The following is a 27,014-nucleotide window of genomic DNA, read 5'->3' on the forward strand; positions in this document are numbered from 1 at the left end:
ATCCTGTCTGTCCAAATAGTCTCACTTAAACTCCCTGGGACAAAAAGTTATAAACGCAATTTGCCACTCCAAGACCAATAAATGTTACAAAAGCGTTATTACCACCATCTTATAGACAGTGAACTTATAAAAAAGTATGGTAAATCATTCAAGATGATCCTGAAAATCATTGTCGGAGCTGGGAATTAACTCTAATCTAGTGTAAAGGAAGGCATCTATTTACTGCCAAACAGAGGCAGGCACTGCTACTGTATCAGACATTGCAGTGTAGAGGCATGTTGCCACACTAACACTTTAGCACTTTAGAGATCTGAATGCCCAGTGCTATCATTGCCTTCTGGGGAGACATTAGGCAAAAAATGAAGCTTCATCGTGTCTCAGTTTCCCACATATTAACTTCTCCCTCACTTTTTATCTCATTTAACCAGTCTGCAGCTGCTATTTTGAGCCCTAAGTTTTATTACAATGCTTATCTCAGTGCTACCAGCTGTTATATATAACTTGGCTAAGAAATGCATGCTGAACCTTGGGATGCAAGTCTACAATTGACTTTACAATAAATAAATAAATTGTGAAGATGTTTCCTTGGATATAATTTGTATAGTGACATATTCATAAGTTTTCCTGATGACTTCATAAAATCTTGAATCTTTTCCTTCATCCTGTAAACTTATTCATCTACCATCCTAATGATTTTGGAATCAACAAGTGTGTAGTCTATGGAGATAATTGTGCATCCCTGACATAAGCTGACAATATTCAGTATACGTAATTTGCAATAGTTTAATTTTAGGCTCTTGGACTTTCAAGCATCTGGGGTCTTCTCCTGGAGAAATTATCACTTTGTACAAAGTTCACAGAAGACGACAAATCAGAACCATGTTGCAGCTGCCTACAGTTTCCTTCCTAGCTTTTAAATGCTTTCCCAAAGGATAAGACAGTGAGTATTCAAATGACATAACTTTGGAGAGAGACCATAATTTTTGCAGCTACATTTGAATGAAGAGCATGAACACATAAGTACATTCTTCCTCTGGATTTCAGAGGCAGGAAAGAATGAGAGAAAAACAAATATTGGAGATCCCAACTAACAAATATTACACTAGCGTAATCAAAAAAGTACTCCAACCTATAAAGTAGCAAAAGAAGAAACTAAATTCATAGACATAAATTCCTTTATCTTTTCAGTATTTTTATAAACACTGGAAACCAACAGGATGCTAATTTCCATTACCCCCAAAACAGTGATTTAGGTTAAGATTGTTCTACTAAGAAGGAGAAAAAAAAAATCTGTTCATTTTTCATAAGGCTTTTCCACACGTCCACATCCTTGTAAGGATGGCTGTCCTTGAAAATGAGCGCTATGGGAAATCATGTAAGAGCTTATAGCTTATGGATATGAATCATGGTGGGAAAAAAAAAAAAAAAAACAAAAACAACTAAGAGTTAGCTTGTTCTTATTTATAATTAATAGAGGGATTTAAAAGACTTGATAGGAACTTTTCACACAGGCAAAAAGAATCAAAAAATGAGGGTAAACTGGAAAGCATCCAAAATAGGCTTGGCAAGAACCTTTGGCAGAAATGGTAGAAGAGGGAGAGGGAGAAGAAGAAAATAAAAAGAGGAAAGGAAGGAAGGAACACTACAGACTTCACTACTGTACAAAACCATCTTTATTTTATAAATCTTACTGCACAAGTTGCATAAGTTGTTCAAACTTTCCTGTTTTCTTGGAAAACATTTAGAATACTGTACTGGATGTCTGTTTGCTTCTTTACTGTTTCACAAGCACCTGAACTTCTTAAGGCATTCAGACACACCAGTTCACTTTACTTGTTACACCCCTATTGAGATATCTGGATATTCTTATCCACCTTTGTCCACCCTTGCTGAATTCAATGCTATTTGTGTTAGAGAATTTCAGAGGCTTATTGTCTTGAAAAAAAATTCTTTGATGTTGCTTAAGTTTGTGGTATTTCAGCATTCCTATATACTTATTATTCTCTTTCTATCTGAAATTCAGAAGTCAGGCTTAGAATTTGTTTATGTGGTTCATAAGAGAGATGCCAGTAAGGAGCTAGAAGAGCTCAGAACTGTGAAGTTTATCCATACCGCATGATAACCATTTCCATGTATTAGTTAATATTTAGCTGTTACAGACTGTCTTGCCAAACCTTTCTAGAACTGCAACTGATATTCAGTGGTTTCCTATAATACTGCTCTTCCTGTGATGCTTCTCTTATATTCTTCTGTGCACTGGAGCCACATTCTTTCCTTTCATATTGCCTACCATGTCTACTTTATATTTCAAATCACACATCTATCTGGACAGCTAGCCTTGAGTAAGGGAACAACAGCAAAGAGGTTTAAAATGTCAGTCAAAAAACATGGATGCAGCTTTTTGCAGATAACTCTTCAAAGATTTCCATCCCATTACAAATCTATCAATTTGTGACACTATCTTCATACAATGGTCAAGGCCAGAATAATCTTTGGAAGGCTATGGTGGGAGGTATTATGAAAACTCTTAATAAAGCAAGCTTGAAGTAGAAGATATACACAGTCAATATCTATTTAATCAGTGTTATGTGGAGAGGTTGTGCTCCTCCCTTATTTATTACAAAAAATACAGAGGTGAGAAGGAAAAAATAAAACCATAGCACAAATGTTAATTCAGTTCAAGTGACCTTAGCATTGAACTTGAAACCAGAAACTCCTGTTCCAGCTTAATCAGAGACTTTATCTGTAATACCGAGTAAATTACATGTGACTGGATTAAAATCCTGTCTCCATATACCAAAAGCTACATCATTAATACAGACCCTGCCATCGCAAGCTCTTCTATACCCAACAGTGGGAAAATTTAAAGGAGCCTGTTCCTCTGAAGCACTGTGCAGCCAGCAGACCTTTCTGAAGACAGATGTTTGTTGGAAATTCAGGATTTTGAAAAAGTGGTCCATTAACACCAAAATAAAATTATTAGGATTTTTTTTTTTTTGTAGAAACAGGAAGAAAAAAAATCACATTTTGTCTCTGTTTTTTCTTAGTTTTAACTGAAGTTCTGCAAAGGCAAGAAGATGCTCTGCAGGAATGACTCCTGCAGAAACTGTCTATATCATCTAGAATTAGGGCTGAGCAGCTGACTGAACCTTAATTTCTTTAACCATATGAATAATTTAAAGGATATTAATATCAACACCTGGCAAACGGTTCTTTAGCATCTTGTTGTCATTTTCTTAATTTCTACATTTTCCTTGCTGAAATTACTTAAACTCAAGCAGCTCAAGTATGATACTGGATGTTTTTTCAGTGTACCAGTTTCAAGAAAAATCTCCTCTAAAGCTGGATCAGCACCTCTGAAGAGAACTCATGTCGGAACAGTGTCTTTCTTCAGCGCAACTGTGCTATTCCTGCTTCAAGAACATTGTCATATCATTTACTATTGGGTCATTTCTGGGAACTGTCAAAATACATGAAAAAGAGATCACTTTCAACTTGAGCCTGCAGGCTTTAAAGAGTAATCACTGCTGGAGTGTATTTCTTCTCTGCTACTACTGAGATGTTTCATATGACTCCCTGTACTACTGAGCTCTCCCAAGCTTTTCCCTTCATGCATCTCCTTTCAGCAATGGCTGAATATACACTACCTTGTGTTCAGACTGTCACAAAACTTGTAGCAACAAGGAGACCCTTGTAATATGGGGAAAAAGAGAAGTTGCTTTGCTTAACTCATCCAGTCACATCTGATGCCCGTCCTTTAACTTTTCCATTCTTTATCTCCACCTTATCATCTTTTAAATTAAGGATATTGCTGTGGTCCCCTTGGCCTATATTTTGAGAGATGGGAATAATATCAATAACAGATGCCTTCAGTATAAGGTTTGGGGCAGAGGAGAATAAGGATGTCAGAGGACTTATATATTTAAGTCCTATGACTGATCCTCATGGAGGCATTATTCCTACTTGAATTATTTTAGAGATGTGAGATTTGATAGTTTCTTGTTTGTACAAGGTCAGCAGTAAAACACTGTTAACCCTTCCCTTTGTAATGGGCAAGTCACTTTAATCAAACAAGTATTGTAATGGGCTTACATGGCAAGATTTTGGTAGCAGGGGTGCTACAGAAGCGGCCTCTGTGAGCAGAGCCCAGCAGCCGCCCCATGTCAAATCAGAGTCAGCTCCAGACAGCTCCAAAGGGACCTGCTACAGGCCAGTGATGAGCCATGAGCCATGCTGGTTGGGCGTCAGTAAGAGAGGAGATTTTGTTGTTGTTGTTGTTGTTGTTTCCCTTAAGAAAGTGGAAAACAAACAAACAAACAAACAACAACAACAAACTGCTGCTGCACAACAGCAGCTGAGAGAGCTGACAGGACAGAGCCGTGTGGGAGCAGTTCTTGAAGAGATCTCAACCCTTGAACACTTTTTCATCATGTTTTCCCCCCAGTTCCCTTGAGAAGTGGGAGTGAGGGAGCAGAGGTGGAGTTTAGCTAGCCATCAGTGTAAAACCACCACAAGTGTAAGTGAATGCAATAAAATTTTGTGCAGGAAACAGGCTGGCTACCTCAGTATTTGCATTTAGACCTAAAGGCTTAAAGAACAGGGAGAGATTTTTATCCTATTTATAGACAATTATATTCTGCACCACAAATCAGCACTATTCAGCCTATAATGAGCACACTATCAAACAGCAGTATCTCTTCCCATGGTTACCTGAGTTTGTATTCACCATCTTACTTTGTTTTATGAATATACTCATTAGGCTTTTGTAGGCAATCACCAAACAAGCAACCTCACAGACACATGCAAGCACTAAATTCAATTCAATTCACCTGTGTTTTTTGTTAATCAACTGGCTAACACAAAATGTATCCCCTAAGACCAGTCACCTCCTGCAACTGAACACCATGTCAGGGAGTACTCTCTCTTCTGAAGATGCTCATCAGTAATAAGCCCCAGATTTCTTCCTTGCATAAGCCAATTTCCCATTCCACATTGCAATTATGTAAATGAAGGTGAAGTTCCCAATCATTCCCATTGGCTCCTCTCAGCTCATAGTTAAAAAGATGAACAACATTAAATAACTTTCATTTCAGGCTAGGTAAAGAATTTATTATTTTTTTTTTAAAAAAAAGACTTTTTAAAGGATTTTTGTCTTTATCCCCCAAGGGGAAAAAGGGATTAAAACCCACTTCCAGATTTTATTATTCAAAGAGTTTACTTCATTGTCCTCAGTCACTGAATTTCTCTTCACAGCTAACTGCTAACAAAACCAGGCACAGTGTAATGTAAAAATGAGCATCATTCTGACTTAAATTTATCTGATGTGACATGAAAGCTTCCAACATTGTTGGAATTGCTTGGAGGCAATCTATCACATGAACATTTTTATGCCTGTCACCACATCTTCACAGTGTTAGTTCTTCACTTTCTTTGTTATCATGCATGATCTTGATTGTGGTGTTTGCTTATACCCATTTTACAGGTCGGAAGCTGAGGCAGAGGTTGACTTGGGCCTGTCTCCTCAATATTCAATATAAGCCAATAAAATCAGGCCCTTGAGGGACTTTGAAGATAAGTGTCTTGCCTAACATTGGAGAGGAAGCCTGTTGCAGAGGAGGAGATTGAAGCCAGATCTCACAGTCCAGCAATAGTCTAGACTCCCTGTCCTCTTCCTCTCTTCCTAATACTGTAGAAACGTCTATTACTGGAAATCAAAACACACAATAATTTGCAGTTTAATTTGGTTTCATTAAAACCTAAAACCCAATTCACAATAAACAGCCTTCCTATTACAATCCACAAACCAGAGAAATTCATTATAGAAGTCTAAAACTCTGCTTCTGTTTCCTGCCTGCAACACCAACATGACAGCACATGGTAATTCCTTGGATCCTGGCAGAGGTCCTTTGTAGTCTCTTCTAATCTAAATCTTGAGACTCAGAGCTCTGGTGAGTGTATTTTCAATCAAATATTATTATGGCTAGTACCACAGAGGTCCTTATTGTGTTATTTGTACAAGAAGAGATTTTTCATCCCCCACAAATGTAATACCTACTTTATTAGTGGTTGATCGGAGTTATTATTGTACTTCCCTCTACTTAGAAGGGGGGAAATTAAACCTTGATATTTCTGAGCAGAAGAAAATACTTGCCATGGCGACAAATCCTAACTTCCACATATTTATTATAACAGACACTACTGATAAGGCTCCTCAGAACCACATCATACCATTACCATCACTCAGTTACATATAATCACCTTGAATAAAATTTTAGTGTGAGATCTGTCATGTCCCATTTTAGTCACAGAAATAAACGGGCAACTAATGTAAGTTTATTTTTATTTTTTTATTTAATTTTTATTATTTTTTGTACCACATAGAGAGGAAGAAACATCTAATCAATGTAACCTAAAATACATTCTTTAAGCATCTGGAATGAAGCCCTCCCAGTGTAACCTATGCAGAAAGCTTGCACTGTCATTTTATGGAAATTAATCTAGCTTTAAGACTACTCAAGTCTGCAATTGTTTCTAAGATTTTGTGAGAAGCTCCCTTTCCTCCTCCTGAGGTTGCAAGTTCAAGTCTAAAGTCAAGACCTTGCAGACACCAATGCAAGAGAGAGTTGAACCTTACGAAGTGTAAACTATAGACATATATAGACATATAGACATATATAAACATAAATCCAGAGCAAAGTGATATTACTCTTACAAACTTGTTCTAGTTGAAGTGTAAGATGGGAGACAACAGATGGACAGACATAAACAGATAAATCCAGGAAATAATGAGACCATGTTAGTCACCACAACTGGCAGTACACTTAGCACAACACTAGGCTGGCCTTTCGTTAAGCCTGAACCTTGACCAGAGCACCATTACTGCTGGAAAATTTTATAGTATTCAGAGGGAAGAGAAGACAATCAGGAGGAGTTACATTAAATAAATAAATAAATAAATAAATAAATAAATCATTATTTTCGATTACTTCCACAGATATTTTACCTCCTGTTTTCAGGCTTCTTGCAGTCAAAACATAACATTTTTTGCTTACACCTCTGTGGCATTTTGAGGACTTTTTGGTGGAAACTGTGAGAAAAACTTGGCATGATACTAACAACTGCACAACGGTTGGTGAAAATAGCCCTAAGGTAACAGACAGCAAACTACCACCAGCACATGAGGCAGGATGAATAACGTAGAGTATGCTGACAAAGAAACATTTAGCATAAGGACACTGCTCTCAGGAGGTAAGCTGGTTTAAAGTAGATGTTGTACTAGGTCACAGAAGTGTATCAGGTCAAAGACAGGGTAAAGATCTTCAGCAGGGTTTGGGGCATTATGGTACAGGCATAAGCTCTTGTTTACCTCATGAGGACTTGAGTTAATTCACAATAACAAGGCATGCTGATTAGCGCAGAAGGAAAGTGCTACATAGAAGTGCCAAGACCTAGTAATTAATAAACAAATACTAAAAATCATTAAGCTGTTTATTTGAGCTGTTTACATTAAATTAGATCTTTTCGCCCACATTTTCAGTTGGTTTGCTGTTTCTCCTGAACACATTAATACGCATCTTCCCGGATCTCTATATACATGACAGCCATTTAGCTTATGTTTCCCAGAAAGTGAAAGAACACTGCCCTGAAAACAGTAAGATTTCATCTAAGAATAGCCCTGAGATGAAGAAGACATTAAAGAGAAAGTTCCCAGTGAGAAAGCGTCTGGCTGCATATGTTATCCTACCCAGGCACTGCGCAGAAGGGACACAGTTAAGCTGGGGAGTGTACTGGGTCTGGCTGGAATGTTAACTTTCCCGGCAGCAGCCCATTCAGTGCCGTACTCTGTACTTGTAGCTGGAACAGCAGTGTTATCACACCAGTGTTGTGTCTACTGCTGAGCAGCAGTGGCACAGCATTGGGCCTTTCTCTAACCCTCCTAGGGGGTGGGCAAAAAGTGAGAAGAGAAACATCACTAGGGCAGCTGACCTAAACCAATCAAAGGGATATTCCATACCATGTGGTGTCACACTCAGCAATAAAAGGTGGAAACAGGAAGAAGAGGGGAGGGGTGGGCTCTCGTTGAGAAGACGTCGGTCCTCCTCTCGAACACCGGCTGCGTGCGTTGAGGCCTTGCTTCAAGGACGTGGTCAATCATCGCTCATTTGTGGGAAGTAGAGAGTAATTTCTTTCCTCTGCACTCCCATATCGCTTTCATTTATTTTGTTTGTTTGTTTTCCTCCCTTTTTCCCCTTTCCCTTTTATTTCCCCTTAGTTAAATTGTTTAGTTCATGGTAGTCTTTATTTGATTATTATAATTATTTCCCTTTAATTAAATTATCCTTATCTCAACCCTTGAGTTGTTCTTTGCTTTACTTCTCCCCCTCCTTATCTAAAGGAGGGGGAGTGAGAGAGCGGTTGTGGGGTTTAGCTGCCCAGCACGGTAAAACCACCACAGGGAGAAAAACACTTTTTGCTGTTTGCAGCTTAAATCTCCTTCCCTCTGAACAGCCCTTAACTGCACACTTGTCTCAGCTGGTCTCTGTTTCATATTCCCGATGAGTAATGCATCTACAGTGCCCCTGCAGCCTCGAGCTTTGATGGCCACAGAGGGTCATGGAGCAAAGGAAACCATGCAGTCTCCTGGGACAGAGTGGCAGCCTGAGGTCTGAGGAAGCTCTGCATTCAGGTCTAAGCTCAGGCCATGATTTGCCTCCTAGGTCTGGATGTAGAGGCATCCATCAAGCACCCACAAGGCACCAGCCACTGAGAGGAGTCTCCCATGTTGGAGTTAATGTGAACTGACAGTAATTGTGACCTGCATATAAAGGATGAAGCTTCATATTTTCCTTCACACGTAGTAAAATAACAGGTACTATGCATCCCTAACCCCCTTACTATGCCACCTACCCTGGAGTGCTTAGGGCTAGCTCCTTCCACTAAACTAACCCTTGTTTCTGGCTGTGAGCCAGCAGCTGTACTTAGATTGTGAAAAGCAGAAGCTGGTAAAACCACTGCTGCAGATTTTCTAAATGCATATTAGTTATTTCTGGCAAGTTAATGTGTAGAGGTGGGGGAGAAATATTTTCATAAACAGAATTATTCTCCTAATTTTGGACGTGTTACAGCAGCTATGATGATGTTGAAGCGCACTTCCATTTAGGACATGAGCCATATTCAAAAAACTCCCACCTAGAAAAGTGTCAGTGGTTTTAATTATATTAACAGACTCCCAGATTACTGTTATTATTTCAACTCATTACACAGTGCGTGGTAGAAATAGTAGGTCAAACATTTCCCTCTTTGGATCCACTGTATTGCTCTCTAAAATGTGAAACAACCATAACAAGTTTCAAGACCATAAATAATTTTCTGCTCTCCTACACTGTCACATATCCAAGAATATGAAAGCTCTTTATATTAAGTAATTAAGTTTCACAATGGCCTTATGATACAATTAACCCCATTACACATATGGGGAAACTAAAACAGAGTCTGATTGCTCAAGATCATCGCTAGGAAAAAGAGCTAACAATCATAGGGATTAAGTCCTTCTGGGTCCTCAAACTTTCCAGTTATCATATGCCACACAGGCATATTTATAACTTCATCAAAGCCCCCTGTTAAAAAACATATAAGGGTTTCTACTTCTGTTAAGCTCTGTCCTGAGGTTTTTGCTTCTGGTACTCACTGTCTTGAATTCTGATACATTGGTTTCCATCCCTTTGTGCGGTAGTTTCATTTTCTTTATTTGTTTAACCACAAGAAACATCAGTAACACAAGGATATCCTCTACAGTGTACTTTCAAAGGAGCTTCTTTATAAAAGCAACAAATGCTAAAATAAATTTATTTGATTTAAATAACAACCTGAATGATGCAATTTCATGAGTGTTTCTACTAACATAATGAGAAAGCTTTATTCTTATTCTTAAGGGAGATTGTGTTTATTGCCTAGATTTTTTTTTCCATATCAGCTTTTGACACTAATATCTGATGCCTATTAGGTAATGTGAAATAATGTGCAATATCTTTTCTTTCTTCTCTTTAAGAAGAAGAAGAAAAAAAAAAAAAAGTTATAATGCCATCCCTCAGTCACATGCCGTTTTTCATGTTTTCCTTTACTACTCAAATGTCAGTTGCAGCATTTATAAAACACTTCCATGAAACAGATCTCTCAAAGTTATAGTCTGCAGTCCTAGACTTTAGAAGTATGGCCTACATTGGCTGCAGACCAACTTTATCACTTTCTCTCCTGACAAAGATGCAGCAAGTTGACTACTCTGCTGGTCTACCCTCTTTACACACAGTCCTTGGAGGCACATTTAAATGTGCAACTTCAGGGTGTTTCTGATCTTGTGAGTGAAGGGTGTTGTGGTAGCACATATAACTTATATGCACTATAACTTCACCCACACATACGCAAGGGGAAGACTAAGCTATGCAGTATCTGCCGTAGAAGGTGACCTTTTACAGCCTGTCTGTGAAAGCCAAGAATGTAATTTTGAACCTTGTTGGCTTCTACAGAATGCATGTTATTGCACCATATATTTTTATGCCACCAGCTCTGTAATTTAAAATCAAGGTGAAATCAGAATTTTTCTTAAGATTGATCCCCAATCTAGCAAACCTCTAAGCAGGTGCTCATCTAACAAATAAGCAGGATCCATTTATAGCAACAGGACTGTTTTCAAGCTTCAAGTCACAAACCAGAATTTTCCTATGCAGAATTTTACAGCAGCCAGCAGAGAAGGTGTCTGCTCTTAATAGATCAGGTCATATGCAGAGGCTCCATATAATGTGGAGAAAGTTGTTTGTACTGTGATGTTATCAAGGGACATGAATGAGGACCCAAATTTACATGTACCTCAATGTAGAAAAGAAAACACAAAACAAAAAGGTAGTGTGCCCGTGGCATTTTTATCTCTTTGTTTGTTTTCTCCCAAATCGCTTGCAGCTCTTTGAGCCATCAGGTTCAATATCCCACATTAAGTGCTTCGTAACCATTCAGGCAGGTGGAAAGACAACGCAAACTGTTCCATTTTTGGGATGTACGCTGCTTCTCTTCCTGAAAGGTGTGAAAGTTTTGTATGAAATCCAACACAATAAGTGTATTTGAGTAACTTCTGCATGTAGAAATCTATACGAAATGAAGTGTTGGGTTCCAGCATTACCTGCGGGCTCTGACTGTGGTGTCACACCTGCAGGGAATGCAAGTCTAAAGAAGGAAGAAGAAGGTTGGAATCATTCTCCTATTCTTCAGTATGTTATACAGAACTCAGGTCACATTTTTCTCAGCCCTCTATTTTCTTCCACAGTGTGCTGTACTTCCCCTGGACTCCATCTCAAGTATTTCTCACGGAGAGAAAAAGATCAGGCCTCATAGGCAGCAATTAGAGGATTCAAGGCTGCTGTTCAAAACAGGCTTGCTCTCCATGTAAACAGATGCTGGCAAAATCTAAAGCAAAATTGGGGATTTCCCACTGGGACATGTGATTCAATGCCAGGACTTGTCAGTGTATCATCAGCACTGCTGTAGAAGGTTGCTAGGCACTGCTGGACAGGCTGCCTACAGGATGTCTCAAAGGTCCTGCCACAGATGGGATATTGAGAGATATGAGAGCTCCTACACAAGGAGACCTTTCTTTAAGGGCGGCACACACATCATCAGTGAGAAAGTGATTTGACACTAGGCAGGGTTTTATACCATCACACATATCCCTTCTGTGCAATTTAAGCATCAAAATGAAATCTAGGGACTTAAAGGGTAATCTCAGTCCAGGAAAAGTGCTTATGCTTAAATGGACCAATTTATTTACTGACTTATTTCTTCTCACAGTTAATGGATAAATAAAGTAGCTGTACAAAGAAAATTGGAATAGCTGTATTCAAACCAATACTCTTTGTTCTGCTGGTCACAACAATTCCTACTTCCCTCTATCTGATCTTTTTGCCTTCTTTCAGCAATAAGGAGAACATGGGGGAAGTGAAGACTAACTAAAACCACAAGACTAGGAGACATCCACTCTCTCTGATTACAGCTGCTAAAAAGGCAGTGGGTGCTCCACTTCTTTCTAGCATGAAGTTATTCAGAGAAAGCAGGCCAACCCTTTCTTTCAAGTGGAAAAAAAAATAAAAAAAAACTCTCTTAAAAATTAGCCCTGGACATCTTGCTACAAAGACATGCCACAGTTCAAACGCCAGAGCTGTGCTTTGTGCACAAAGCACTTGCTGAGGTTCTGTGGCTTAGGTCAGACTAACTATAAAAATGGTCCTATCTGGACCAAACGAAGCAATGAACAAATTTCTCAGAACATTTGCCTCTCATCATGACACCATTACCTTGCCTGGGACATAAATTTTTCTGCTGATGGAAGATTTATCAGGTCATTTTGAATCACTACCTGAAGGGTACAGCTTTCTAGCTATTTGGATTCCTGTTTATCTTACACACTTAGAAAGTTATTGTCATATATATAATTATATCTTTGAAGTAATACCATCATTTTACAGATAAGATGGAGACAAGGACACACAGGTTGTTCTGTCTATGTCTCCTGTTTCAATCCGTAGGCCACAAGATTTTTCAGAGCACTCCCTGACAGTGTTATCAATGCGAAATTAAACTAACCAGAGTTCCTTGACCAGAATAGTAAATTAAGCATATACGTCTGAAAGGCCCATGAGTAGAATTGAATGCACAGAAAAATTTCTCATTTTTCTAATTTATGATCACATCTAATACATAATGCTAAGCTTTGGGGCTACTAACGACAGAGCAATGTCCTAGAGAACTGTTAATAGCACAGAAGGCTTCGCTGAACCTTGAATTCAGTTCCTGGTTCATCTAAATTCAAGCCTGGCTCTTTCCCAGTTTATTTTTTGTCCATCTATGACATTTATGGTGAAAATACAATTATTATTTTAGTCTTGCAAAGTATAAATAAACAAACCACCATTAACACAATTTCATTTTCAATTAATAAATCACTGTGACACTGTAGAAGGAAAATGTGAATTCGTTTTTTAGATCATTGCCTTTGTGCTTAATTGTTTTCACAGGGCAGCCATTTCAGTATTGTCCAGGGACAATTCTTGCTGAACAAACTGGAACCAGTTATACAGACAAGTTAATATTTTTATTTATTTATTAAATTGGTGGTGCCACAATAAGGTCTAATAAAAAGAAAAAGAAAGATAGAAGAAAGATGATCTCAGGTTGGAGTCTTATCCTTTTCTTTTTTATTATATTTTTTTAGCCTGAGAAATTATATTGAAGTGCTATGCAAAATCCTGCCTCAAAGTATCATTTGTGATTATTTGCTGGGATAGACATGGGCACCATTTGCTCCCTCCGTTGCCTGACTCACCTTTGCTGATTTTTATTATTACTTCTTAATTTGCATATATACATGAAGGCACATAGTGCAATCACAGTCCTTTTGTGCCAAGGCTTGTACAAACACAATGGAAATGTCTCTCTGCAAAAGTTCCTCAACTTCTTTTATAGTAAATGGAAAGACATAGGTGTGATTCAACTCATCTTAAAATAGATATGTTAAATCAGTCCCTCAAATTACTTATTTCTCTTCTCTGACTATAAAGGGAGCCTGGCTGATTAGCTTAGGTGGAGATGCTCACAGAATTGATATCAGCAGTTAGATAAGATGATTCTTACCCTTAGTCACAGGTTCCCAGGGCCGCCTCCATCTCACAGCCATAACTCAGGTTACAGATGATTTATTGCCTGCCCTTAAAATACAACCTAGCACATCATTATGAAATAAGTATTTTGTGAAAGTATAGAAAACTTGGTAAAGTAAGGTTTCTTCAGAAGCTTATTCATAAATCATGCAAGATAGCCTCACGGGAACAACCACTATTATCTGTAAATGTTGAGTATATACATATGTTTCAACTAATGAATATCTACTTCTTACATAAAACCTGTCATCTGTAGATCTAAAGATATTTTACAGAGGTCAACACTACCACTTCTGTTCAGTATATGAGGCAGAGAGGTGAGACAAGGCTTGCCAACTGTAGTGCCACAAACGGGCTCCATCCAGCTGCTCCAGAACACAAGTCTAACACTTCATCCCTCAAGTCCTTACTCTGATAATCCACTGTGTCCTATGATCACTAGGACATCCTGATACTCCCAGGAAGCCATTGCTCCCTGCAGCACATCTATAATGATTTGCTGAGCAGAACAGTGAGACATATTCCACTATCCAAAAATGTTTTTAAGAAAGATTTACAAGTGCTTGTGGTCCCCATGCAAAAATACAATTGCATCTTCCTGAAATTGTTTCAACTAGTTCCATTTAATCCCTGCTAATTCAGATCCTAAAATCTTGAGGCTCAGATGTCTGGTGAAGTCTGAGATTTACCACCTCATTGAGTAGCAAAATCTTCAATCTCGAATTACCTGCTAAATCCGAAGGTAAAACATATGAAGAGAGTGAGGTGACAGTGCTTGTGATCATGGTGGGCCAGCTCATTACTGCAGACACGGCTCCTTCATGTACCCCCTCACTCTCTTCAAGCCCTTTGGACGTATGCAAGATGCTCCCTTAACGGGTGATTCATAGCCTTTAGCAAAGTTGTCTATGTCCTTTTATCTGTAGGTTGAACTAGTGAAAAACAACTCAGTCATAACATCTGCCCATTTCTTAACTAACATAAATCCAGCCCAGTGGCATCTTCTGCAGAAGTTTCTAGTATTTTTGTAGCCCTCTATTCAGTACGTTGTATTCCCTTTGATACATCTTATCTAGAGGGAATATGAGGTTATTACAGCTGTCAGTTTAACATGATAGTGTCCCAAATTCAAAATGAAATCAAGAGATGAAGGACAAACTTTCTGTTCTATTATTTCTCCAGAAAGACAATATACTCTTTACTTAATAGCAATAACTCTGCAATAACTCTGCTTTCAGGTACTTGAAGCTTACAGGAATTTATTACTCCCAGGAACTGTGAAGCCAAACCCATTTGGTTTTTGGCTCTGATGACAGACTTGAAGGGGTTTTGCTGGTAAAACAAGTTTGTTTCCCAAATAGGATTCCAGCTACATTTTATGATTATTTTTTTCCTGTGATTTATATAAAATTTTTATGTGATAGTTTTTAAAAGAAGGTTGTTAAGATTGTCGTGATTTGTCACAAGTTATCCATTATTTTTAATATGATTTCTCCTTCTTGGCAATCGGTGTACAGGAAATACTGGATCTTACTGCAGATTTTCTGTTGTGATGGGCTATTTAGTTAGCACATTTTGACAACCTAGTTTCAGAAGTACTTTTCTACAGAAACTGTAGTGTTTCAGGTTGGGGAAGAAGAAAAAAAAAAAAAAAAAGGACTGAAGCAATCTAAATAACCAATAACTTCTGAAAATTTATTTCACTTTACAAACATCTATTTCACTTTACAAGACCTAACCTAAAAACTGCCACCGAGCCTGCCGCTTTCATCTGCATGTACTAAGTTGTGCATCTACTTTTAGAAGGTTTGAGAACTCTACTGCTGAAGCATGAAAATAAATCTTCTTAAGCAGAGGAATATATGCAGACCCTCAGTTTTTACAATTAAGCTAAAATAAGCTAGATTTGAAAGTGCCGAGACAACATTTTTCAGGCAGAAACCTTTCCAATGCATCATCATTTTCCTATTTAAATGTTTGAAGAGACTTCTTATAGTTTTAAAATATTATATTTAGCATATTTATATTTAGAATAAATGCAGATGTTATATTTAGATTAAATCATTTCTAAAGGAGACACCATTATTTTTAAATTGCTTGATCAAAAAGTTCAGAATGTTTTCTCCCTCAGTGTGACTTTTGATTAAAGCTGCATATTTCTAAGATGAATCTTTTATTTTAACCTTACCTTTTGACACTTCCAATTAGCCTCATGGAAGGAATTACATAAAACTGCTTCCCTGCCAATACATAGTGAGGATAAAAAGAAAGTACCCTATTAATTCCCTTGTATGAAAGATCCTAATATAAATGCAGTTTCTTATGACTGTATTGCTCTGCAAACCCAGGTTCATTTCTCAGACATGCTGAAATGTGAGATGATAGATTGCACTTAGCATCAATGCAAAGTTTTGTTGTTGCTTTCTCAATGTTTTGTTAAAAAAAAAAAAAAACATTATTTTTTTTTATTGGTTTATTGTTGTTTTCAAGCTCATTGCCAGTTCCTTAAGAGCCCTGTTCAGTTAGCTTCAGAAACCTAGGTAAACAAATATTTCTTTGCTGTGTCACCTAACTTTGTAGCTGACACTCCACATATTTATTTGAAATACTAATTCAGGTGAGAAAATTCCCCCAATAAATTATAGGACATCAAAAGGACATTTTTTGCTTTAGTGTGCAGCAGGAGGAAACAGTTGTCTGAATGCAACTATCTACTGAATAAGTGAAAATGACTATTCAGTGTTTAGGGCAGTTGTGGATGTTGAAGGACTTGCACAGTTGAACTGTACATTAGACTGAAAGCAGAAAGGATCATTCTGTGGGGAAATCAGAGACATGTAAGTAAACATGTAAGGACCCCTGAAGGTCCTGCCTCCAGAGCAGTAGGTCTGAAAACCCCCTATGGATCGTTTAACAATAAAACTGAAGGACAGAAAAAATTTAAGACTTAAGACTTAAAATTTAAAACTTAAGCAGCAAAAATGGTGTGGGGTCTCTCTCTGCATCTGAAAAACTGATTTCTGCTCTTACCAGAACTTTAGGTTGCCACTGATGATGAAATTTTGTTGTCTCAGACTCACTGCCCAGGGAGAGAGCCCCCTGGCATGCATTGGTGCTTACAAGCCCTTTCCAATTCTGGATTTTTCACTGACCATGGCCAGATTGTGCTCGGTCTGTCTCAACTTCAGGTTGGGATGCTGTTCAGCATTTCCAAGCCCGTGGTCTATCCTGTTGCTTCATTTTCAGTTTCCATCCTTTGAGCTATTATGTAAGGCCTTGTCCAGAAGAGGAATGACACATACACACAGCACTAGCACAACAGTTAAGATATCTTTGGTTTCTTCCTCTCCATCTTTTTAACATGTTCCGATTAACATCTCGTAGAGTATCACTGAATAATAAGAGTTAATAAGAGGTAATAAGAGTTTCTAAAATAAATCATCACAAAGTCACTCCTCTCACAACAAGGTAGGTAAAAATTAGTATCTGTCAGATATGCTTTATTTTACATATAAAATACATTTTTATTTTCAGATTACTTTAACAAGCCTTGAAAACAAAAACATGTATTGGCTAAAATATGAATGTCTCCCCCCTTTTCTCATGCTTCAAAAGCAGTAAGCTTCACTTAATGGAGGCAAAAATTACCTTTCAAAAAGTTATTGAAACTAATGACTGCAATTTCATACTATTCCACAAGTCATGGTGCTGTTTCTTCTTGCTCTAATGAGCAACTAACTGCAAATGCTTGTTATGACTGCATTAAGAAGCAGTTTACGAGAAAATATTTTTTCTTTAAAAATCAAGGTACAATTCCTTCAGTAGAAACTTTTTTTGAGATATACAGATAGTATTAAAAAGATTAGGATCACTAACTGTCTATTAAAAACAGACACAAACAGTTAGTCAAGGAGCACATTAGAATTAAAATTAGCCCTTCAGATTAGGTTTTAGGTCTGAGGTAGTCTCAGAATGAATATTTAATTTATAGGAAAAGGCAAAATTGTCTTGCAGGCATTCAGTGTGAGTGATTAAGAACTGGTCTAGCAAAATGCAAGCATGGGTTGCAGCAATTTTCTTCATTTTCTCATATAGTCTTTTACTTTCCTTTTTGCACATCACAATTTAAATCAGGCTTTTTTTTTTTTTTTTTTTTGAAACCTAATGTCAGGTATTCCATTTTATGATAAATCGTCAAACTACACATACATGAAACATCTCTATGACACCAATTAAAAGAGCTAATGTGTAATGGCAAATATTGCATCTCGCCTCCCCTTCATTATATGAGATAGCTGAAAAAGAAACACATATTCCTTGACTCTCTTTAGCTTTCTACTCAGCAAATAACACAATTTAACTGAGTAAAATTAGGTACAACACTGCTACAATCTAATAAAGATTAGACTAGCAGGTACTATTTTTTCTTAAATACTTTGTATTACTCATCATTAGATTTTCAGAACAAGTTGTTAAAAATATTTCTCTGTTTGGAAAGTTTTGAAAATTTGTAATGTGGTACTTCTGGAGGGGAGAAGCAAAGGAAATCTGCACAAAGCAAAGTCCTAAGTAATTTCTTTAGTTATAAGCCATGCAATTTTATTTTTTTTTTCTCAATATTCACCGATTTTATTCCCTGGTCTGTAATGTAAACAGGCAAGAAGGTCTCCATGGTTGTGCTGCATGAGAATAAGGCACAGGGAGTCTAAAAACAGCATATAGTAAAACCTGACTGCAGCTTTCACTAATAAAGCATAATTCTCTGTCCAAAAAAAAAAATAACATTTCAAGGTGGTATGTACATGTATTCTACTGCAAAACACTGCAGAGGAAATTCAAAATTATACTTTTACCAAGATTTAACTACACTGATATCTACAGCAATGTAATTCAACTTTGTGTATCTTCCTAGGTGATAATACTCCTAAAATTTACCCCAAATATACCACTTTACTAGTAATCTTCACCTATACAGGTCTGGCCTCCACTGTTCTCCACTCAGGTGGTCCAGGAAATCAAGATACAACAGTTAATTGTAACTGCTTCTGACCATTGTCATTTCTCCCATTATTTTCACCTTGTATGCTTACTGGCAAACTTTTATATAAAAATGCTTTAAAAATATGATTTAAAGATAAGCTCCTGCAACCTTTCATCTTGTATCTATAACCCGGAAACCACTGAATGACTGTGTATTCATAACTTTTATGAATCCTTGTCTCCAAATTTATATGATACCCTAAAAACTTATGGAACACACTTAGTGGATCATAAAGCAATTCTGCCAAAGAGCTAATTATACCAATGGGCTAGTATGAGACGGTACATTCCCTTTCCCAGATCCTTTGACTGTTTGTGTTTGAGTCATGCAGATTCAGCCTAATGTATCCTGCCGGTGGACATCACCATACCATACTTTAATAAGCCATGCTTCTGAAAAGAGACGCAATAAATAAAATAAATAAATAAATAAATGCAGTCAGAGAGGCACTTCTACAGTTTGGCTTTAAGATATGTCTGCATTAACTCAGCCCTGCAGAACTGATGCTGAGACTGTTAAGTATGTGACGTTATGAGCTGCACAAGAAAAAGCAGTGAGCATAGTTTGCTCTTCATAAGCCAAAAGCAGGCTGCATCAGTCATGATGTCTATTCAGAGACAGGAAACTAAATCTCATGGGGTCTCAAAACCTGCAGAGATAAACTGAAGACTGTGCACAAACAGCCTTGTTACTACTCTCCTTTTACAGCAGAGGAAGTCACCAACCACCAGTCTCCTGTTTTTAAGGAAACCACCACACTAATAATGGTTAGAGGTATTAAGTAATAGTATACATTTTTATGTGTATATATATTTTTATGCACATATATATGCATGCTATATGCATATTTAAGTTCAAACAGCCTGAGTCAAGTCAAGCCCGAGTGCCTTCCCCTCCAACGAATCAATGAATTCTTGAAACTATTCCTTTGAAACTATACTGCTTCTGCAGATGAAAAAAAAAAAAAAAAAAAGTAGCAGAAAGCAAACTAAACATTGCTAATGCTGTCAGTTCCCACAGTTTTCTTGCAAATCCCACAGAAGTTAATAAAAATATAATTATTTTATATATGATTCTGTATATGCCAAGGGTGATTTACATTGGAACAGGATGAAAAATATTTTTCTTCCTTCCTTGGGCATTTTTCACACTACAGCGTATGCCAAACCAGAACCGGACTTTTTTCTTTCTGTAGAATCAATTTCTTTACTCTGCCTTTGAGTTTGGGAATTTTTATTCAGACTTTTTTTTTTTTCATTTTTGTATATATATTTGTACTTTATACAAATGTAATTTGTAGAATTATTTTGTATTTTAATGTATAATCTTAGTTAACTGAACCAAACTTCCAAACTGAAAAAGAGCAAATATTTAATCTATGAAAGAATGTTAAATTTGAGCATTTCAAATGTAAAAATTAAAAAATCAAAATGTAATATTCAAGTTCAAGAACTCATTAATCTTGCACTCACATTTTTTATTCCTCTCTGCACAGTATTGAGTGAAAAGGACTCCATTGCTTATTCTCTATAAGCTGTCACTAACACTGAAAAATTTTCATCCAGAAATCATTTAGAATAGTAAACCTACTCCTTCCATTGCTAGCAAAGAAAGCCATGTGTAAAAGAGTGCTTGCAGATAAGCTGGTATGAATTTCCATTGCTTTTCTGACATAAAAACCCAAGAGGAAAAGGGCAGTTTAAATTCTACAAGTACTTAAAGGATCTATGCTGATAATAATAATGGTGCAATGAATTAATTGGTGTGCCTAACTGTGGTGTGTGTCCAGAAATGTCAGAATTATGAAGATACACCTGAAGAACATCTAACTGAGAAAGCGGTACAATAATCCTATGGTATGACATTGCTTTACCAGTGGATATTTTTATACTAACGACAGTACATCCAAGCTGTGGTTTAACCAGGCAGCACAGCACCACACAGCCGTTCACTCAGTCCCCCATCTCCCACTGGGAAGGAGGAGAGAACTGGGACAGAAAAAAAGTAAAAGCTCATGGGTTGAGATAGTTGGTCACCTGCTGACCAATGTCCATCCTATTCCTGAGCAGCGTCCCCCCCACTCCAGCCAGCCACTTCACAGTAATATTTCAGCATGACACCACATGGTATGGGACATCCCTTTGGTCCATCTGGGCCAGCTGTCCTGGTCCAGTTCCCCCCCAGCTCCTGCTGCACCCCCAACCCCCTTACTGGCAAGGCAGCACAAGGATCTGGAAAGTCCTCGTCTCTGGGCGAGAACTGCTCTGAAACAACTGAAACATCAGTGTGTTATCAGCATTATTCTCATCCTATATCCAGAACACAGCATCATATCAGTTACTAGTAGGAAAATTAACTCTACAGTAGCCAAAACCAGAACACAAGTTTGTACCGGTTTCCTCCAACATGAACCTGGCTGTGGATTTGGTATGGTTTCTGCCAACACTCAGTAGTGTTCACTAACTCAGAGGCTCCCACCTCTGTAAGGCCAAGACAGCATCCCACTGTTATATACACTTTTAGAGCAGAAAGTGAAGAAGTGTCTTTATACACATGTTTTTTCCTCAATATGTGATTTTTTTTTGGCCTTCTTTCAGTCCCACCCCAATTCATCAGGCACATCAAGCTTTGAAAGTCCAGAAAAGAAGTCATATGTCTAAGTAACATTTTGATTGCACAGTGGATCTGTGATTAGATTAGATTAGATTAGATATTCAGAATTAAGTCTTTATTCAGCAGGTGGTGAGGCCCTGGCACAGGCTGCCCAGAGAAGCTGTGGATGTCCCATCCCTGGAGGTGCTCAAGGCCAGGCTGGATGGGGCTTTGGGCAACCTGGTCTGGCGGGAGGTGTCCCTGCCCATGACAGGGGGGGTGAAAATGGATGATCTTGAAAGGTCCCTTCCAAAACAAACCATTCTATGACTACTCTTCAGCTGCCTCCTCACTCACCCAAGCATGGCCCAGTCTGAAACCAGCCCCCTTGCACACACCCAGAGCTGAACATGAAAACACACATATTCACTAAAACAAAAGAGCAACTTGTAACATCCCACACAAGAATAGAAACCTGAACAGTCAGAGATCAGTAAGGAAATGCAGGATTGGATCCAAACCCAAGATCAGACTTTGAAATTAATGGCCACACTTCACCTGTTCCCCTCACGCACCCTGGCCCACCTCCAGCCATGTCCCACCCCTCAGGTATCTCCTTACCTGTCTGTCCCGCAATTGTAGCAAACAGCCTGTGAGGAATCCTGGATGGGATTTTAAGCCCAGCTCTTATCTGGTAATACCTGGGGAGACAGAATTAAAAACGTCATGCTGTTACACAGGTGACTGCTTCATCCGTCTAAAAAATCTTTGAGAACATATCCTGGGCATCTAGACACAAACAGAAGGGCCCAGAACAGACTAGCTCAGAAATACTGAGCCCTTTTCTCTGCTTTGTAGTTTTTAACTGAAGTTATAATTTATCCTGACGTTATCATCCCCATCCTGTTTTACAGCAGTCTGAATGAACAGAGACCAAATGTGTGACTGATAAGGAAAGGCTGTGAAATGATCTTGGTTTCTTGCAGGAAAAAAAGAGATGGAGAAATACCTATGGAAAAATGCAGGGAGATCAGACCAGGAGTGACAAAAATTTAATGCAAAATAAAGAAATTGGAAACTTCTGTGGAAGGAAAACAGATGTGCTGATCTCATATTCAGAAAAACTGTTCATCCTCTAAATACAAAAATAAAAGCTAAATTAGAATTGTAAAGGTCTACCCAGAACCTGAAGACTTTATGACAGTTGGCAGAATTGTTGGAGAAACAGAAGAAGAGTATAACAGTACGTGGAAATGAACTACTAGAAAATCCAGTCTTCTGAGAACTGCTGAATAAACAACAGCTCATACAGGCCACGCTTAGCAATGTAATCTTTACTCGGGATATAATACCGAATAATCTAGATCTCTCTCTGCTAGGTTGAAAGCTGATGGAAGGGGTTTGATGGGGAGAGAACAACAATAAAAAATGTCTTTGAGACAATTCACTCACGGTCCCTCACAGCTGAAAGCTCACCTTACCCTAACTCCTCCAACTTGCAGATCCTTGCCACTGGGGTATAGTCCTAGCACAACCCCTAGCACTTTTTGGTTTCTGTTTCAGGCAAGAACTTGGAAATAAAACCTCTCTATTATATTTTAGTTTTCAGAAAAGAAAACAAACAAACAAACAAAAAGCTCAGATTCTAAACATATAATATCCAGTTAAAATACCAGCAATCAAACTGCTTGATCCTTCTCTCCCTTACACTGTTCTTGTACAATGATTAAGCGTTTTGACTTATTGTTGCTGATTTCTTCAAGAGTGAGTACCAGAATTATGCCTTAAGACCCTTTGTATTTTCATTACAATTATATGCAATACAAATATTTAACTGACAAAAATACCCTCCTTGGGCTATACACACAGTCTAAACATTTCAACATTACAGCACTGTGGTATTAGTGCATTGCCAAGGCAGGGTAATAGGACACTACTCAGTATGCACATATTAATGATGTTTTGTTCCATGTCCCTTCGACTAGATTTATCCATAAGAATAACATGCAAAACTGCCTGGTAACTCTTTTAGATATTTGCCTCTTAAGACTGTGATAGGTTAGCCTTGGCTAAGAGCCAAATTTCCACCTAGCTGCTCTTTCACCCACCCTCCTCAACAGAACAGCAGGAGAAAATATGAAAAATCTTGTGGGTCAAGATAAAGACAGGTAGGTCATTTACCAGTTACGATCACTGCCAAAACAGACTCGCCTTTGGGAAAATTAGTATAATTTCTTGCTAATTTAAGTAGTTAGAAATACCTCCCCCCCACTCCATGCCCCTTTTCCCAGGTTCAACATCACTCCTAACTCCTTTCCATCCTCTTGAGCAGTTCAGGGAATGGGATGAGGGTTGTGCTCAGCCCACCACAGCCCCTCTAATCTGCTTCTTTGTCCACAGACACTACCCAATGCTTTGTAAGCATCTCAAACAACCCTAAAAATTTTCATCAGGAAAATGGCTTCACTTGGCCCAGACTAGAACTGCTAACTGTAACACAGCGTTGGACATCAAAAATACATGAAGATACCTAAATATTAAATTTACTGTTGTTTTTTCAAAGTGGGCTAGGTGCAATGGCATAAAATAGCTAGCTCTTTATCTTATTTAAACCTCTCCCTGTTCATCCCCTTTATTCTGGCAAAATCATTTGAATGAAGTCATAAATATACCTACTTCCCTGTACCCAATGTGTTTAACTGTTCAAAACAAAAACTGCATCAAAAAAATGATAGAAAGCTAAGGCACTCCATGATAAAGGTTAAAATTAGTTTACAGGTCCAAATGTGAAGAGAATCTAGAGACTGGTGAGGTCTGCAATGCTGAGGAATATGACTATCATTTTCCCTTAGATTTTATATGTGTGTATTGGGTTTATATGGCAAAGATTTGGTAGCAGGGCACTGCAGGGGTGGCCTCTGTGAGAAGAGTCCAGAAGCTGATACAAGTCAGATAAATGCCATTTTCCAGTATGAATTCCATACTGGAAAAGAAGGAATTCCATCATGGAATTTGATACACTCATCCTAAAGAAAGGCTTTAGAGAATAGTTCTATACCCAGAATACAGAGGAGACTTGTGAATATCTCTTGTCTTCCAAGCTCTGTGGAACCATGCGTTATGTGTGTACTGCAACGTGTTGCACCATGAGGTAGTCTCACTGTTGGTCCATTAGATTAATGCAAAGGACAATGGAGAATTATGTCCCCAACATCCCACTGATATTCATGGAATTCAACAGATAGGCAGTGAAAGCATCAAGGGATCAAAACAGAAGAATAAATTAAAAATGAAATAGAAATGCTCACATTTTATCAATTCAGTGCTTTAAAACAGAATATTTTCCCTGAAAATTTTTGAGAACAAGTCATTTTTCAATGAAAGTTTTCAGGCAAAATGTTAACAATAGCTCTGAAGGAGATTATAAATACCACATACATAATAAGAGCAAAAAATAGCTTCAACTTAGGTGACCAGAAAAGGGAAAAGACATCCTCATTTGAGTTTCACCAGACCCTTTGTCGTGCAGTTAAAGTAAACATACTACAGGAAACTAAATTAAACCCATTATCTGCATTTCTAATTTTAATCCCCAAATCAATGTTTAAATCACAAGACAGGCAAATGTTGCCCGTTCTTCCCCAGATCTTCCTCTATTTGCAAGTAGGGAGGAATTATCAAATACTGACTTCACAACTAAGCAAAAACATGAAAATTAAGGTTCCTGTTCCCATACTGTGAAGTTGGATGATTACTTCAAAATAGTTTGTGTATTACGGAAGAGGGTTTTCTTGATCAAAATACAGTCCATTGTAAGTATGGCATCCCGTATTTTTTTTTCAGCAGCAAACACAGATAAATAGCTCCACTTCCCTGTGCCACTGCCCTACTCCCTTCTTGACTGTGCTGTAAAAGTATTACTGGGAACAAGACATAAAACAGACCCCCACTAATGAGAGCAAATAATAAAATACTCTCTCTGTCAGTACCTCTACAAATATCCACGCTGTTATATGAGTGAATACCTTGCTCAGTCCTTGCTAACAGGATGGCAGATGGAAAACAGCTTTTAACACTAGCGATTACTACTCCTTCTGTTACACTGGGGTGCTGTATGAACTAGAAATGGGATAGATAAATCATGCTGAAGCAACAGGTACAGCTGATCATGAAGTGTTCCTGTTTTTCCTCAGAATGAACCTAAACATCTATAGCTGGTTCTAACTACCTTCATCAGGAAATGGCTTCAAAGGCTAGTCATTGTCACCAGTCTCTTTCAATCCACCCAAGCAAGAGAAGGATCAATATGGAGATGTGAGCTCTCTTTGGAGTCTTCCTGACCTCTTCTCATCTGGGAGGACTATTTGCTATTTGGACACTGGAGCAGCAGAGCCTTGAGAGTGGTCTGAGCTGAGCATGGAGGCAATTGAACAAACTCTATTTGTGTTAAAGTAGCTATTATCTGCATTGCAGGGTTGGGAAGAATTCCTGCAGAGACGTACTTCAGCTCAACCCGGCTGAGTAAACATCTCCAAAATGGAGTGAACACAAAAACTACAAGGAATGGGAAATGGATCTAAAGTCAAATTTATACCTAGCACTGGAAAATCAGGCTGAGGTAAGCATTGCAAAAGCCACTAATATAGTTTCATGATGTTCTCCACCACATATGAGCAAGCAAAGGAAAGGGCTGCCCAATAGTGATACAACACTGACTAACAATATATATTGTTATAAAATATATATATATTCTCCCTCAAAATAACAAAATGTTTTGCTCTCCTGCTTACTTTTCATGAAGAACACAGATAGGAAAGCTAAAGAAGAGTACAAAGCTTTGGAAAAGATCATAACCAAGGTGCCAAAATCAAAGAGATCAGCAAGCTTAGTGAGGAGGAAGCTTGAAAATCCTGGCAGAAGTGTCACATGGTCTGGAAAATTGATCATATAGATTTACAACAAACCCAAGTAATCAATAAATATACTGTAGGGCTGGAGATATGCAGAAGAAAGTCATTTTTCAAAGATGTTTAAATGGACACCACTATGGGTTTTTGAGTGGCGTCCTACAAATACACAAGGCTTTACTGTAGATTTTGAAAGAAATAATAATTAAGAAATAAATAAGAAATTGCAATAAAACTAATGTTTTACTACAAATGCAATCACAGAATTATGGAATATCCTGAGTTGGAAGGGACCCACAAGGATTATGTAGTCCAAGTCATGGCTCCAACAGGCTTGGTGCCATGACCGTTTCCCCTGGGGAGCCTGTTCCAGTGCCCAACCACTCTCAGTGAAGACCCTTTTCCTAGCATCCAGTCTAATAATCTAATCCAATATCCAATCCACAGGCTGTGTCTGGCTCATTAGAGTTGGGTTGGTGGTACCTCTCTTTGAGTAAACAGCTGCTGTTTGCGTGTGTGCATTTTTTGTTGTTGTTACTGTGTTGTTGTTTTTTTATTGTTTCTTTTTTTTTTTTGGTTGTTTGGTTGTTTTATGTTTTTAAACAAGAACAGTGCAAAAAAAGCTTATTTAGACTTTAGTAAAGTAGGGAGACCATGGAAAATTGAAAATTGTCAGATAATGTGGAACAGGTGCTGTGAGGGGAAGATGAGGAAACAGCAAGCTGATTTCAAAAAAAAAATAATAAATAAATAAATAAAGGAACTTGGCACACA

The 27,014-nt window shown here is 38.0% G+C and overlaps 1 protein-coding gene across 1 annotated transcript in view; it reads right to left on the minus strand.

Moving 5' to 3' along the window:
- The window catches only part of FAM135B (family with sequence similarity 135 member B), a gene marked incomplete at both ends in the record, with an annotated part of 140,965 nt that overhangs the window by 84,281 nt on the left and 29,670 nt on the right, over positions 1-27,014 (minus strand). The window contains one exon of the mRNA XM_084281319.1: positions 21,955-22,034. Within this exon, the coding sequence (XP_084137445.1) occupies positions 21,955-22,034 (80 nt within the window). The remainder of the gene's footprint in view (positions 1-21,954; positions 22,035-27,014) is intronic.

The sequence above is a fragment of the Netta rufina genome, assembly GCF_964035555.1.
Source record: "Netta rufina genome assembly, chromosome: 2".
NCBI lineage: Eukaryota > Metazoa > Chordata > Aves > Anseriformes > Anatidae > Netta > Netta rufina.